The sequence below is a fragment of the Periplaneta americana genome, chromosome 4, assembly GCF_040183065.1.
Source record: "Periplaneta americana isolate PAMFEO1 chromosome 4, P.americana_PAMFEO1_priV1, whole genome shotgun sequence".
NCBI lineage: Eukaryota > Metazoa > Arthropoda > Insecta > Blattodea > Blattidae > Periplaneta > Periplaneta americana.
In genome coordinates this window covers 41,491,574-41,509,590 of record NC_091120.1, presented here as the reverse complement: position 1 = coordinate 41,509,590, position 18,017 = coordinate 41,491,574, and the positions used below count along the sequence as shown (strand labels likewise).

The following is an 18,017-nucleotide window of genomic DNA, read 5'->3' as shown; positions in this document are numbered from 1 at the left end:
AATAAATATTTCTTTATTAATTAATAATAGTCCAAGATAGTTTTGTAAACACTGAACGGGAATTCATTTCATAAGCACTCGTAATAATACTTTCTTTTGTGTATATTTTGTACGAGATCCACCCCTTCTTCCAGTCCACACTTATACAGAGCGTAGCTAATATCTGCATTCCGCTCATGAGCTGTGAGCCGGCTCGGAGAGCGCAAACCTTGTGCAGGCCTGTTCTAGACCTTATAGAGGTTTGAATTATTACAACCATTCGCTTGTTTTTCAAGTCATTTTTTACTTTGTCTTTTTTGCACTGATATTTTAATATTGTAATTTCCTCACGTCGTGTACTTTATTACATTTCATTATGTTACATTTCCATCTATGTCTTTATGTGGAAAGCTTAATAATATGCAAGCCAGACCTGAAGATGCTATCTTAATAGCGCAAGCGCTAGTCGCATATGTGTGTTATGTATGTAACCTTTTGTATTATGCATTAGGTTTAAAAAATAGACAGTTACTGAAGGACCGTTGATATTTATCTTCTTTCACTTGTTAATTTGTCGGACCAACATGCCTTTCAAATTTTCAAACTCAGAATTTTGAGATAAATTTTAACAGGAATGAGTTCCAATCGAAAATTGGACTATTTATCACTCTCAGTGACTTTCTAACAACATATGATGAAGTGTAGTCCGATGCCTTTGGAAGTTAAGATCTGAGTTAAGGCGGAGATCGTTTAATGATTGGTGTCGTCTTCCACAAAAAGGTAAAGAAGTGCTGACTTACAGTGAAGATCCGAGAAACATCTCTTGGATTAGTAATAGAAGAGGGATATCATCATCAGAGTGGACCAATACCATAAAGATGCCCACAAACATCGCAGCAGTACGATCTGTACCAGGTCGTTCCTTGCAAGATCAAAACTGTCGTCATCCAGGATGCAGCGAAGTAGAAACCCTTGGACATGTGTTGGGTTATTGTCTTAAAGGAGAACTACTGAGGAACAATCGCCACCATAAAGTGAGAAGTTCCATCGCAACCATTCCTCGGAAAGCAAAGTGGAAGGTTTACGAAGAAGTGCACTGCTTGGCTGAGAATGGGTCAACGAGAAGAGCAGACATTATAGCCATCGATCGCCGGAATCAAAGAAGCCTCATTCTTGACCCCACTGTCCGTTTTGAGAAGGATGATCAACAAGCCACTAACGTTAATGATGAAAAGAGGTCTATTTACAATACATGTATTCCTCACTTCAGTGAGAGATACAAAATTAATATTAATACATGGGAAATGAAAGGACTTCTTTTTTGGTGCTAGGGAAACTTTATTCAAGTTAACCAAAACCATTCTCCTTTCTCTTAAATTTTCTAATGACGACATTAACAAAATTTGTCCAATGATATTGAGAGATTCATTATCCATTTTACACAATCACTTGTACAACACAATATTATTTACTTCATTTCATTATTCTTCATTGCAGTTTCATCTCATGTTTCTCCGAAATTAAACTGTACTTTATTTTTAAGTCTATCACTATTTTGTAATCTTTCCGCAAATCATATTGTATTTCATTTTTAGGTTAACCTCTGCTTTGTATTCTGGATCCCAGAGGTCAGCCGTAGATGTCGGTCACATGTCTCAAATTGTGGAAATACTAGTAACATCTTCATTGATTGACATTAAAATTGAGGGAATATTTTTTTTCAGTCGAAAAAACAATTGAAGAGCTTGCTGGAAAGTTAAAAAATCTTGTTTTGAGAAAAACAGCCGATCAAAGAAATGGAGACAATGTTTTTGTTTGTGAAATTCTGTTAGTTGTGGATGTAATCATTCTTTAAAATAGTTCGTATTCTCCCATTATAGTTTAATATTTACATTTGTATAAGATATTGCCACATAAAGATCTTTTAGAGACAAAGCTGAAGTCGTTTTTCCATCAATCCTTTTATTGATGAGAAATGTGAACCATATGTATTTATTACAAATTATATATTTATTGCAAACATGAGAAAACCTTTTTTTTTTTTTTTTTTTTTTGCAATCTGATGATTTTAAGAAACATTTTCTTTAACAAAATTAAATCAATATCCATTATTTTCGAACCATTGACTTGTGTCTTTAGCCTGAGCGAAGATGAGTTCATTATCAGAAATGTCACAAACACCATCTGAAGATAATTCTTCATGAAGCTGTAGCTTAAACCACTGTATTTCTTCATTTGACAAGAATTTATACATTATGTTTCTTCTCTCTGAATTTGTTTCTTGTATATGTCTATTTATATTTTGGTCGTGTGGTAGAGAAGGCCTGATGGTCTTAACTGCGCCAGATTAAAAAATAAATAAATAAACAAATAAGTAAATAAATAAATAAGTAAATAAATAAATAAATAAAATTATCACAGAGAGCGTTGGCTTCTTAGCTCGTATTTATTTCCCTTGCCGGTAACGTATGCTTTCCCACTGATTATTTCAGATGTTGCTTCCTTTTCAAAGTTGTCATGCTCAAATGCAGCTCTTTAAGATAAAAGATCGCTTAAATTATTATCATTCATCATTGTTTAACGCAATACAGCACTAAAATCAACACAGCCACTCACAGACGTTTATAAAACAGCTGTATAATAGCTACAACCAAGCTTCTTGGTTACAACGCACATAGAGATAGCTCTTTTAGAAATTGCAGTGTATCTGTTCATACAACCCGTGCCATCTTGTGACTTCCACCGAAAACAATAGAAAAGAGATGGAAGCTTAGCTCATTTATGTACCTCTGCATTTGCGCGGATGTACAGCTTCTTTAGATATGAAAAATCACAATTTTCTTATTTTGACGCTTAGCTCCTTTAGCTTTTCCACTCTTCAATTTTATGTTAATCAGCAGAGATAAAGACAAAAGTTGTTTCTATTACGAACCATGAAGATCTACAGGACAGCGGGAGATTAAGACTCCCACCCCTTAGTATTAATACCAAAATAAATTACAGTTCTTGCCGCTTTGCACCTAAGAAAATGCTCTTGGTACACATTTCACTTAAGTCCTATGTGACTACTAGGGCCATAATACGAGTACAAACGGAATGATTGGCTTAATTCACAAAATTCTTGTTTGTGCGCCCCCACGTTAATCAGTACTAATATTTAATGCTCAGATATAATTTTAAATTATGTGGGATACAGGAAAGTAGGTACGTTCATCTTCACTAAGTTCTGTTAAGCCTTTCCAGCATAATGGTTGTTCAGAAGAACCACAGTTTTCTTTCTTTTTCTATAGCACAGATGTTCCACCATACAACCATCTCTTGAGGATACATAGGTGCCATCTGTGTTTTCGAATGCGAACTAGCTCGATTGTAGCAAGAAAAATTACATTTATTGTCCACATTTACTATTTAGATTTATTATTTATATGAAGCTTCTCTAAATCGTGACTGTCCATGTTTAACCAATTTTACTAAAGTTAAATATCTAGGAATACTATTGATCAGCATCTTACATGGGACACACATATTGCATTTTTATGTAATAAATTTACCAAAATTATATACATGGATTTGTTATACTTCGTTCTTACCTCCCTATTAATATTTTAAGATTAATTTATTTATCCTTGGTGCAATTTGTATTATGTTATGGCATTATCGGTTTATATAAACTCATAAAAAGCCGCTGGATTTACTACAAAAGAGAATAATCAAAATCTGTCTGATTACCGTACTAAATAAACTTCTTTATTTGGATTTTAACGTTTTCAAATTAACTCTATATTTACATTGTCCCATTACACAACATGAGTCAATGACAGATCCTTTAATACCATTCGAAGAATTAATCACAGTACGTACAGTATTTTGTTATCTCTGACACTTAAATGATACGGAAATAATTTTAAAATGTAAATAGTAAGTGTAAATAAATGTTAATAATTATTACAAATAAATACGTGTAGATACATAATATGGAAAGCAATAAGCGATAGACTTGTTTTAGCTCATATTTCGTTAATCTGACTTCTTAGACCACAAGTTTCGGGCAAATCGCAATACAGCGAACGTAGAAGCTCCGCCCACGACCCCTTCCACTTTTCCCCTACTAGTGATAGGCGAGTGTTGTGTCGAATGCACATTTCATGTGGGTGGGGATAACGTCCCCTACTGGCGTTCGTTATATTGCGATTTATCCCAAGTTTCCTACTTCAAAAATGTTTTGTAAAGCATTCCCTACCTATTTCCTGTGTAATTTTTGCATATTTTAACTAAATAAATGTGTACAAGGAGACCAAAGCGAAGACAAGAGCCACCGGCGTAGCTCGGTCGATTAAGGCGCTTTCCTGCCGATCCGGAGTTGCGCTCGGGCGCGGGTTCGATTCCCGCTTGGGCTGATTACTTGGTTGGGTGTTTTCCGAGGTTTTCCCAACCGTAAGGCAAATGTCAGGTAATCTATGGCGAATTTTCGGCCTCATCTCGCCAAATATCATATCGCTATTACCAATTCCATCGACGCTAAATAACCTCGTAGTTGATACAGCGTCGTTAAATAACCAAGTAAAAAAAAAGCGAAGACAAGTAGGACAATAAAATACAAGGACAACAAGAGGAATACAAGGGGAACAAAAATAAGACAAGGATAACAAGGTGAAAACAAGGAGAACCAGGGGAAGATAAGGAGAACAAGGGGAGTATAACTAGAACAAAAAAGACAAAGGAAACAAGAGGGAGAAAAAGAGAATAAGAGGAAGACAAGGGGAACAAGTGAAAAACAAGGAAAGTAGACAGAATACAAGGAAAATAATGTGAAGACAAGAAGAAGGAAAAGCGAAGGAGAACAAGGTGAAGAGAAGAACCAGGAGAAGGCAAGGAAAAGAAAAGAATAACAAAGAAAACGTAAGGAGAACAAGGGCAAGACAAGGAAGAAATGGCAATACAAGGAGAATAAGAAGGAAAACAAGGGAGGGAGTTGCATTTTATGTGACAGCCAATCTTCATGTTACCCACATACCTAGTTAGTAGAAAGACATACATAGTTCTACGTCAATAGGAATTGCCTTAAAAATTAATAATGTCAATAATATTCTATCAATTAAAAAACTTGTCAACCTTTCTCGTATTTAACAAAGTTTTCATCTAGCTGAGTCATAATTCCAAAAAAGTATGCTTTAGGTGTAACACGAAGCAATTCAATAACCTTCATTCCAGTACTTATTCAAGGGGCCATGAAGACTGGAGACAACAAAAGGAACACGATGCAGAAATACAGACTTCCAAATACGACGGACACAGATTTATGAGAAACAGAAAACAGCAAGCACAACACAAATTTGTTCATGTGGGCTAGAACAGCTTCTATCAAATTAGCATCAGAAAGAACCGGCCAGTGTTTGAATTATATTACAATGTATAGCAAGTTGCATCGGATCTGTCACTTTCGCTAAATGAGACAATATACTTATTGCTAGTATCTGTCTTCATGTCAAACAGTGGATATAAAAACTTCAATCCCGTCTGCTTACAACAGACAATATATCTCTCTACGTCTCCTGACATAACGTTTTGTTTCAAGACCTGATGTGCAATTGTTATTATAACTTGTAAGCTTCTTTAAAGAATTCCGCGGAGAATGTTTCACGTGTAATATGTCAACAAAGACAAATTACTTTTACTAAGACATGGTCTCTGTATTCTGTGTGTGATTTTTCAGGGTTTCTTAGACTAAAGAAAATTAATTCACTTTTTGTAGATATAAGGCAGGCTCGGCTAATTTCGTCATAATAGTAAGGTTTTGGTGAAAAAATAAGGTTTAAATTAAAAAAAAAAGGTCAATCTAGAGTATCTACCAGCCACTGAACGAATTTGCACACCTTTATCACTACCAATTTTCAATACTTTTATCACAACCACAACACATTTCAAATATTATTGTACCCCATACATATAGAATTACTACTACAGTAACACATTTAGTATATCGCCAAACATGTAAAATGTAATAATTATTGTGAAAGTCGCCATAGCGTCTTCTTCCAATTACAGTCGCGACGCTGTTATTCCCGACGTGACTCCTCCTCTTTGCTTACGTCTTAGGAAGTGAAGGCTCTATAAAGTCTAGGTAGGTAGTATCGTTCGTCATTTTTGTTCTTTCGTTGCCGAGCTACCATACTAGGAATCTATTTGTCACACCATTAAACATTATCATGTCGTAGCTCTTATGATAATAAATCAAACGCACTGTAATTCAGCAAATAATTGAGCGGCAAATAACGTCTTCGTGTGCTTTCTGCGAACGCCAACGAAAGAGCCAAAATGGCGGGCGATTATATTAAGTATTTATCGAGCCTTAAGAAATGAATAATGTCTTCTTCAGCGAATCACAAGACGCACACGTTTAAAGGTAGCCGACCTGCAACGCGATTGGTTGCCGGAAATTAGAGAGACGGGACTATAGTAGTGTTAATACGATCCACTTCCAATAGATGGAAACCGACACGATTGGCAGAGCCGGCAATACATGAAAATGAAATCATACTAAATGTGAGGAATATTACTACAGATGTGTAGTATTGTGATAGGTTAGGTTAGGTTTGATTAGGTGTGTATTATGTGACAGGATAGGTTACGCTTGATTAGGTGTGTAGTATTATGAGAAAGGTTAGGTTAGGTTTGATTAGGTGTGTAGTATTACTACTACGTTGGCAACACTGAAACCCACTGTTACATTAAAGAAATATGGCGGTATTCTTCGTTCACGCACGACGATTTTCGTATATAAAGTACGTATTTAAGGCGGGTTGGATCGGCTTACAGCTCTCTCAGTGATCACATCAATTTCTACTAATCAATACTATAAATCCAAGGCATTTTCAAGGTATTTTATCACGTTCCTATAGTGGCTGGGACATAAGAAAGATTCACCAAAAGAAAATATAGTGGTTTTAATGTACGTACGTAATGTAGGGGGCGGATGTTGATGACCTAAAAATCTACTTAAAATCATCATTAAAATGCCCTTAAACTAATGGAAAAAAGACATACAATTGAAATAAAATGACATTAAAATATTATTGACCGTACTCGTATTACAATTGCTTAAAAATTAGTCACCTTGTTTTAATGACTGTCCTGCAAATCTCGGAGAGAGGGGGGAAATGAACATGCAACAAAATGAAGGTGTTAAGGAAAGACTATAGATTTTAATGAGAGTTTACAATATATTTCAATCAGGGGTGGTCCATGTCAGTGCCTTCATTCTCCGTCTCTTCGTCCTTCCGCGCTTCACTTTTGTTACTAGATCTTCCAGATGAGAGAGTGTGAATGACAAAACAAATTGTGGACGCAGCGTGCATTCTTGCAATCTTTGCGCTAAAAATACTGTCTACTGCAGTAGACATCTCTTCCGAACCATGTTGAGGACACAACGTCCTATCCAGGACACGGTGAAAGTTTCCCCCCTTCCAAACATAAATTCTAAAGACATCCTCGTACCGACAAAAGAACAGTAGCGATCAAAATCCTCACTTAAAATAAGCTGCTATCAAGCATTTTATATTACTTCCGTTGTGTGAAGTGAAGCCTTCAGTGGAATGAGGGATGAACTTTAGAGTCTGTTCCAAAATAAAAAAACTCAAACTTCACTGTTATTCACTTATTCAGTAGGTAATTACTACTGGCCTATTTGGTTAGAAAATGATTTAATAGATCTATCGGTAAAGAAGAAAGTAAAATGCATTCCAAATGTTTTAAAATTTCTTCAAAGTATTAAAGATGACCAAAAAATGCCAAAAAAATATGAAAAAGACCTATTAGTGCAAAAACCAAATAATGCAAAAAATGCAATATAAAAATTAATTATTTTTTACGTTGATATTAACATACAAAGGATTTTTATATTAATAGGCATCGTCCTAATGTAAAAAATAAGATGACTTTTCATCAACATCCGTCCCCTAATTATTAGTTTTCAGGAAGTTACATGTCAGCATCTTTATCTCAAATAAATTATACAATAATTGCAAAAAAAATACGAATAAACAAATCAATTTAGCATTTTAAATTCCTCAGTCAGATTCATAATTACAACCCAAACAATTAAATTAATAATTAATATTAGAGGAGAAAAATTCGCTCCGGCGCGGCACCGGGGATCGAACCCGGGTCCTTGGTCCCAGGAGCGAATTTTTCTCTTTTAACATTAATTGTTACCATAACAGATGTATCCTATAGGCCCAAAAATAATGTTTATGTAGTTTCAAACAACGCAGTTACACAACGCAGAGCTGCACGCATTGTATCCTTCACCTGACATAATTAGGAACATTAAATCCAGACGTTTGAGATAGGCTGGGCATGTAGTACGTATGGGCGAATCCAGAAATGCATATAGAATGTTAGTTGGGAGGCCAGAGGGGAAAAGACCTTTGGAAAGACCTAGACGTAGATGGGAAGATAATATTAAAATGGATTTGAGGGAGATGGGATATGATGGTAGGGACTGGATTAATCTTGCTCAGGATAGGGACCAATGGCGGGCTTATGTGAGGGCGGCAATGAACCTCCGGGTTCCTTAAAAGCCAGTAAGTAAGTATGTAAGTTTCAAACAATTAAAGTTCTTTCTGTATTTTGAAAGGTACTGATATGTATCCATGAAACCACTGATGACAACTAACACACAGAATCCATCTTTCGTTATGCTCGTCATCCTTCTCGAGTTTATTTTCAAATACCGGCTGAGAAATTCCGTATTTGAAACTGCTAGTTGGGAGATAGCCACGTCTTGCCCGGAGATTGCCCGGTTTCCCACAGGAGCGGCCACACCTCGTCCCTGGCAGTGACCATGAATTGGAACGAGGCACTCTTTGAATGTGCGAGGTCCAGTTTTAAAATATCGAGTCATAAAAAATGGGTAACGGACGTCTCGGCCTTGGACAGGGTTAGATGGGTTTACTTTTTCTCCAGTCATCCAAGTTGCTTTTCTTTGAATAGCACATACGAAGCCTTTCTTTCTGTTACTCGACAACTCATTGCCATTATTTTCACTTCGAACGTTCTGTCTAGTTTATTCATTGATTTGGAATTTAAGTAGGCAACTTCCTTTGTTCTTGCTTCGGAATTTGAGACACGTCTCCCTCTTAGCTTTTACACCTGAATTCGAAGTAGGTGGTTTCAATCACTCTGAAGCTATTATAACGGTACCGGTACGTTTATAGATTCTGCATCGAACCAAATATAAAAACCGAGGTTGCATGTCTGCAATTCGTTTGCCCAACTACGGTCATATTAATCCAAGCAATGATTATTGAGAACAGAAAAAACACAGAAGTCAGTCGTCTGTCATTTTCCAGTTGTCCAATAACTCTTTATTAAAATAAAATAATCAAAACGATGCAAGATATACGAGATGATATCCTCTGATTGAGGTTCTGGCTGATATGTACATCTATTATGAGGCAGTACATCTCACTCGACAATGTATGTCAGAGGAAGAAAAATTATTCATTCATTCATTAAATTCATTAATTCATTTATTATATTCCATAGATCTTACATGAGCAATGAAGCTTTAAGATGTGGAACAAGTCAAGATTTTACAATATTACAATTACAATTTTTACACATTTTTACAATATTTTATCATTTTTATAGTTTTACAATTTAGTAATTTTCTACAATTTTTACAAGTTACTGCAATTTTTTACAATATTTTGGCGAGATATAGTGAGATGAGGTGAGGTTCGAGGATTCGCCAAAAGATTACCCGGCATTTGCCTTTTGGTTGGGGAAAACCTCGGAAAAAACCCAACCAGATAATCAAATCAAAGGGATGAAATGAAGTGATGCCGAGGACTCGCCATAGACCATCCGGCTTTTCCCACGGCTGGGGAAAACCTCGGAAGAAACCATTCAATGAGACCAAAAGGGGATCCAACCCGAGCCCGAACGCAGCTCCGGCTCAGCAGCCCAGCGAGTCTGCCGACTGAGCTACATCGATGGCTCTACTAAAAATATACAATACATAGCCTATTAGATTATTAAATTTACAAACTCAAACGATCATTCATCAGTTGAGATATATGTATAATACAAAACAAGTAAGTTAATTAAATTTAAGGCATAAACAATTCAATCAGTTGTGATATACAGAAATTGATAATATATATCATGCAAATTACTTCAAATTACAAACACAAACAATTTATCAATAGAGCTATACAGATTACTATTCAATCTAAAGCATCCATACAATTCATCGGCCAAAACTATACAAACATATACTATACAAAATAAGCAGATTAATTCAATTTACAAGCATACTTTCATTAAGCTATACAAATTTGTACAATTAATATGAAGTAGATTAATTCAATTTATAATCATAAACAATTCATCAGTTGAGCTATACAGACTACTATACAATTTACAGCATAGGCCTATACAATTCAACAATTGAGCTATAGAGATTACCATTCAATTTACAGCATATACAATTCATCAGTACGTAAAACAAGAATATATTTCTATTCTATAAACATTCATATTTTAAACATCGTTCTACCATAAATTACGCTTTTAAGAAATATTTCACCCAAAAAAGCACGTCTCGTGCAGAATCCCAGTTATTTCCTCTAATATTTTAATGCCATTTTTATCCTTTCTTGCATTATAATCTTCTGCCACGATGACATAATCATATTTGTTGACTAATTAGGGCCTCTATAAGGGTTTTATGAAACTTTCATGTCTTCTCTGTTCTCCCTTCTTCTGAACCATAAATGCTTAATATTGTAAGTATCCTCTACTTATTCTTAACCTTACGCTTAGGATCCTCTCATTGTAAGAGCAATAATTCTGAATTTTGTTTCTCCGTTCTGTTTCGATAAGGAGAGCAATTCCTGCAGCAGCTCTCGTTATTGACCTACTCCACTATAATGCATTATGTAATCTTGGAGTTTACTTGATCCTCTTAGTTTGTTTTTAGTTTAGCAAATCGCAGCCACATCTATATTATATTTCGTCAATTCTTTTTTCAAAATGATCTCTTTGTGACAAATTTCCTTAACATTCCAAGTAACAGCTTTTATTCTTTCCGCAATTCCTAATCGCTTATCCTCATTTCTTGCCATGGTAAAATTCCTTTGTTCATACCGCTTGTTTTGTATATTCTGGAACTGATTCTTTTACATGAAGAGGTTACCAGTCCTCCTAAGAGAGGATTTTCTGTAGGGTGTCCTTCCCCTAGATGGTTGTCTTCACGACGTCTTACAAGAGTCCTCATCCCGGGTTTAACATTGGGATTTTCCTTCCCCTAGATAGACTGCTTCCAACACAGCTATGGAGCTCTATCTACCCTCACGTGACCCTGTGGACGGGGCCCTTACCAGGTACTACCCTCCGGGCCAGAGGGACCTGGAGCTCACGTTGGCAGGGACGCTACACCCTGAAGTGGGACTGTCCAAAGTTCCCACCCGTTACCATATTTTTAAAACTCAAATGTTGAAGTATTTTAAGCCTATCATTCATGCTCTTCTAATTAACCTGATAACTGCAGAACAGTTTCTTTGCATGCGATAGTCAACTAAAAACTCACAAGCAAACATTCTTGATGGGGACAGATAAAAAAATTAATTTGTTTCTTCCATCATGTTAATAATGTCAAAAGAAGTGCTTATACAAATTTTGGCCACTTGACCGCAATTACGACGCCGTCCAGAAAGTGATTTTCCCTGTGGCCGTTTACAGAAAAAAACACAATCGCACGGAAAGATTTATTGAAACAGATATAGCAATATTGTTGCGCTATTTGTCAATATATCCCCCATTCGAATTGGGACATTTGTCATACCATAGGATCAATTTTTGTATCCTTGTGTCGTAGAAGTCAGAAGCCTGGGATCGGAACCAGCGTTTGACAGCCGTCTGCACCTCTCTGTCGATCCCATGATATAACAATTGCCTCAGTTGCGGTGAGGAATATGTTGTCAAATAACTCAACAATTGCTGTGTCTGTTCCAATAATTTTTTCCAGTGAAACTGTGTTTTCTTTCTGTTAACGGCCTCAGATTAACTTATTATTTTACGGCCCTCGTAATTGCGTTCGAATGCCCAAAATTTGTATAAGCATTTCTTTTGACATTATTAACATGGTGGAAGAAAAAAATTAACTTTTTTATCTGCCCCCATCAGAATGTTTGCTTGTCAGTACAGAAGCATTAGTAAATATGCAGAGATACACAAGGTTTGAAGTGGAATCAGTAAGGCAGGACTTTTCATAAATTTCAGAATTACTAATATTTTTTCTCTTGGTATAAGTCAAATATAAACTTTTATATGAGGGAATCAGAAGCAAAGGGGTAAAAGTGATATTTCTAAGATCATGAGTTAAGTGCATCCGGGGAAGGTTAAAAACATTTAAAATTTTAGTGGCAAAGAGATACTTCTTATAACCACACCACACACTAAAATTGAAATAAAAAATTTCACAGAATTTACGAAATCTTAAGTACTTTCAACCACATTTTCTCACAAATAACTTAAGTGTACTTACATCCCTTTGCTTCTGACCTCTCATATGTCAAAAGAAACATGAGTAAAATAGAATAGAGGCTCAAGACTTGAAGAGAAATCAGTACAGTAGCGCATGACATGACGCAACGATTAAGAACAGAACTTCTTATAAATTTAATCATTAACAGAAGTGTTTGAGTGATAATGTTCTCTTTGCAACGCTCAAAAGCATTAAATTTGAAGCTGAATATAGCTATTCCTGTCGGGGAAATTAAACTGAATTGAAGTTGAATTTCTCAAGGATAACGGCACCCTAAAATTACAGTTTCAGACACAAGATGAAATGTATGCGTTTTAGAAGCTCGAGAAATCCTGGTGAAATACCAGTAAGAGGTTGGAATTTTTACATTCAATTAACATTCTGGATTTGATTCACTCTCATTGCATAGACTACCTCTGTTGTGGATTATTCTGTAGCGATTGCAGCTACAAATCCAATAAGTCTTTCTTTCTCTGCGATGGGAAAAATGCACAATTTTTTATTTTATTGGATTCTAAGATCCTTCATTAGAAGTTAACCACGTGATTTAGTGGAAGTAGTTTTTGTATTTCAAATAATGTTAATTGAAGTTGTGAGATCAATAGCCATTCAAGTCTACTTCTAGTCATTCATTTTTTGCAAATTTGATATTAAATTTTGGATATTTCCACAAGTGTTACGACTTTAAAGTTGGTATACTACTTTGTCTTGATCTCTAAAGCAAACAGAAATATTACGTGCAAAAAATAATAATTAGGTAAGAAAAAAAAATTTTGCATTTTTCTCGAAACTTGTGTAAATGGACTTCAATGGTTATTGATCTCACCGCTTTAATTTTAGTACTTTCTGTGGGGTATCTTGAAGGATTATGACGCCATAGTACGCATTCAGATTTTTGCAGACACAGCCAATTAGAACCAAAGTCCCAGTTGGCCATCGTTGGGTCTATGGTCGCTGTTTAATAGTTCATTATTTTGTAATCTAAACTAAAATAATTTCTTCATCATGTAACCTAATGAATCCTACGTCTGCATATGTGATATTTTGAAATTACGTAAATCTTATTTATTTTCAGTTCGTTATATTCTTCATTTCGTCTTATTATATGCTGATGCTTAAGTATCGGAACTGAATGTCATATATTTTATTCAATAATGTATATCTTGTGTATTATTTCGCTCTTACTGTTCATTAATTGCCAGATATTTTCAACAGTTATCTATTTTACGTTCAATATCGATTTGCGGCTATAAAGCCAACTCTTATATTACAGGAATCATGCTACAATTTTAAAAATGTCAGTATAATTAAATACAGTGCAAATATGTCTAGACTGTGTAGAAACTAAAAGTTAATGTATGTGTAGATAAACGGATTCAATTACAAATTGAGGGGTTCGCGAGTAAAACATGGTAAGTTACGTTTTAGTGTTTTGAAGTTAATTAGGTAGGTAAACATTACGCAACAGTTTGTAAAGTTGCTAGGAAAGTAAAAACTGTATAATTCTGCCATCTGTTGAGATCTTGGAAAACTAACTACTGCATTAGACGCAGAATGTAAGATACCATATTACATGCTACATATCTCATTTTTTTTTACCAAAATGCCAGTTACTATGTTTTACACCCGAGCCCCTCAATTCGTTTTATTCGTTATTATTACCGGAAATGCTTTCTCGTTGCAGGGATATGTCTTGAAAACAAATGTGTGATAAATTCACGTGTAATAATTACAGATGAACATCAGATGAAAACCTTATGATTTCCTAAGTATCAATCTGCTCATGGATATCTGTTGGAAAATATATGAGTTCCACAGCAGTCAATCACATGTTTAGACATAGGCCTATATGTAACGACCCTAAGGAGTGAAAGCTATTTTTCCTATCACTCTGAAATTTTTCGGCTGAAGACGAAGGTATATTTAACCTTCGAAATATTGTGAGCATTCTAATCACTTTCCCACCTGCAAAGCAAAACGTTTAATACATAAATTTTCAAAATTAATAAAATATGCTTTTATGACTAATAAATATAATCTATCGTCAGCGTTAAAGCTGAAAATGTAGATAACCTACACGGAAATTGAAATACAAGGAAGGAAGATGTAATGTGTAATACAAATCTGAGTTGTAAAAATAACACAACTTAATACTGAGAAAACGTCTTTATTTACATGCTTTGTACAAAAATACGGTATAACGGTAATAGCCCGTCATCTCGATCACAGTAAACACGCCAGGTTTTCAATAGGAAACTGCCTTATGAATGAGGTGCGAGGGTGAAGATGGGCTCAAAACTAGAGTTAGTTTTTGAGATGAGGTAGAGACTAGGGAAGTTGCAGCTCAGTCCACAGTTCAGCCGAAGTGCCTCGCCTTCTCCTCGATGTGTGCCACGTAGTGGGCAGCCTTGGCGGCGGCAACTTCGGGGGTGTCGGCGGGGACTCCGTTCACGAGCACGGGGGCGGCGTGAACGCCGTGGTAGGCATGAACGGCGGCGGGCACAGCGGCGGGTACAGCGGCAGGCAACACAGCGTTGTAGTAGTGAGGTGCGTAAGCGGGACCCACTGACTGGGTGGAGTAGGCGAACCCACCGGCTGTGTTGGCGCTAGAAACAATACCGGGGGCGGTGTATCCGTGGCTGGCCACGACAGCAGGTGCGGCGGCGTAGTGCACGGCGGGGGCGGCTGCGTACACTGCAGGGGCGGCGGCGTACACTGCAGGGGCAGCGGCGGCGTACACGGCGGGGGCGGCAGCAACTGACACTACTTCAGACACGTCGGGGGCGGCAGCGGCGGCGGCAGCAGCCTCATTGTAGGCAACAGCGTGGGCGGCCTTGGCGGCGACGACGTCGGGGGTATCGTGGACGGGGGTGGGGACGTGGACTGGAAGGTTTGTGGCAGCCACACGGAAGCCGTTGACGGGGTCTGACACGTAGCTGGCGCTCTGGACGATGCCGTTGGAGTCGAGGTAGGAATATCCGCCACGGGTCACGCCGTCAGCTGTCTTTGTCTCGGCCTTGGCAGATGGGCCGCCGGAGTATCCGTAGCTGTACTGTCCCAGGGAGTCCTGGGCGTGGTACTGGTTGGACAAGGACACGGCGGGGGCGACAACGGCGGCGGCGGGTGCCACTACGGCTGCAGGGGCAGAATAGGCTACACCGTGCAAGCCGCCGTGGAGAAAGCCGGGCTTGGCGTGGGCCACGCCGATGGCCAAGGCACAGAGAAACACCTACAACCAATGACATGGTAATGGTAAGTGGCAATATAAGTTGTCATCAAATGGAAAATGTAGTGATCATAGCACATAGTATGACCTGGAATCAGTAGAAGGGTAATTACTATTGTACATAGCATTATTTGGAAACAGTAAAACGGTACTGACTATGGAAGAAAGCATCACGTGAAATGAGAGAAATGGTAATTATAGGTGTGAGCATCGCTTGAAAGAAGTGGTGGTATTAAGGCTACTGAGAAAATATTACATGAAAAAAGTGAAAAGATAATTCCTATAGTAAATAGCTCCTGCGTGAAAATTGTTGATGCAATGACGAGTCAAGAATGGAAGAACCTCAGAATGTGAGTTCATCCATAACAAATTCATTTCTGCCATCACTAAGATTTGAAATCTGATCCGCTGTCGCCTTAAGCCAACAGTCTACCAATTGAGCTACGAAGCCAGCTGTGTAACTGATCTATATATGATTTTCATTATATACCATAATCTCTGCATCTACGAAAAATAAAAAGCCTTCCTAATTGAAAAGCTTGGTGGAAGAAGGACCTATCCCACTCTTCTATGAAATTTTTTTTTTTTTTTTTTTTTTTTTTTTTTTTTTTTTTTTTTTTTTTTTTTTTTTTTTTTTTTTGCAAAATATAATAGCCGACACCGTCTAGCGTGTAGACTTGTGTTTTTGAAGAAGAGGAGCACATAACTCACAGCTTGCCTTCTTGGTGGAAGAAGAGTACTTTTTCTCAGACGTTTTAAAACGTGTCCACGAAGTCTTTCAATCCATAAATAAAATTATCAAATGGTAAAATAAACGATCGTCAATTCTTTCGTATCGGTGTTGGTGGAACAGTTCTAATTTAATCAGATGTTAGAGAATTAACAGTTCTGAATGTGATATTCATGAAGCAAAATCCGACGAGCGGCGGTAAAACCGGCCATAAATTTCGTACGATTTTAAGACCCAGCAAAACAATGATTAATGATAATTGAAATATATTTCAAAGCTTACTTACTTAATATGGCTTTTAGAGAACCCGGAGGTTCATTGCCGCCCTCACATAAGCCCACCATCAGTCCATATCCTGAGCAAGATTAATCCAGTCTCTTCCATCATAACTCAAATCCCTTAAATCCATTTTTATATTATGCTCTCACCTACGTCTCGGTCTCTCCAAAGCTCTTTTCCCTCCGGCCTCCCAACTAACACTCTATACGTATTTCTAGATTCGCCCATAAGTGCTACATGCCCTGCCCATCTCAAACGTCTGGATTTAATGTTTCTAATTGTCTCGGATGAAGAATACAATGCTTGCGTTGTGTAACTTACTTCATTCTCCTGTAATTTCATCCCTCTTAGCCTCAAATATTTTCCTAAGCACCTTATTCTCAAACACCTTTAATCTCTGTTCCTCTCTCAAAGTGAGAGTCCAAGTTTCAACCTCTGTTTCTCTCTCAAAGTGACAGTCCAAGTTTTACAACCATACAGAACAACGGGTAATGAAACTGTTGCTTGTTTTGAGAATAGACTGGACGACAAAACCTTCTCAACCGAATAATAACAAACACCCCCATATTTATTCTGCGTTTAAGTTGCTCCCGAGTGTCACTTATATTTGTTACTGTTCCGAGATATCTGAATTTTTCCATCTTCTGCAACGATAAATCTCCAACTTTTATATTTCCATTTCGTACTGTGTTCTGGTCACGAAATATAATCATATAAGTTACTTTGTCTTTTCGGGATTTACTTCCAAACCTATCTCTTTACTTGCTTCAAGTAAAATTCCTCTGCTTTTCCTAATAAATACAGTAGTTTGTAGATTTTCTCATAATATGTATGTCATCCGCATACACAAGCAGCTGATGTAACCAGTTCAATTCCAGATTCTCTCTGTTATCCTGGACTTTTCTAATGACATAATTATTTTAAAGCAAAGTTGAAAAGTAAAAGTGATAGTGCATCTTCTTGCTTTAGACCGCAGTGAATTGGAAAAGCATCCAACAGAAACTAGTATATGGGCTCTGCTGTAGGTTTCACTGAGACACGCTTTAATTAATTTCAAAGCTAGTAGCCCGAACTACGGTTAAGAAGTGACGGTCCATGGCGGTAGATCCTTACCTGCAGTCCCTTGCTCATGTTGATAACTCTAGCGCTGCTGGTATGCTCCAGTACTCGCTAAGGAGTGTGATGATGGATCTTCAGAGCGACGCAGTTTTATATACCCACCCGGGCTGGAGGGAGGAGCATCTGTATTGGTT

General features: G+C 37.1%; 1 protein-coding gene across 1 annotated transcript in view; it reads right to left on the bottom strand.

The window, feature by feature from the left end:
- LOC138698905 (ice-structuring glycoprotein-like) overlaps positions 1-18,017 on the bottom strand; it is a 40,063-nt gene extending 22,046 nt beyond the window's left edge. Inside the window, exons 1-2 of the mRNA XM_069825103.1 lie at positions 17,878-18,017; positions 14,891-15,758 (exon numbers count right to left, since the gene is read on the bottom strand). Of these exons, the coding sequence (XP_069681204.1) occupies positions 14,891-15,758; positions 17,878-17,895 (886 nt within the window). The 5' untranslated portion in view covers positions 17,896-18,017. The remainder of the gene's footprint in view (positions 1-14,890; positions 15,759-17,877) is intronic.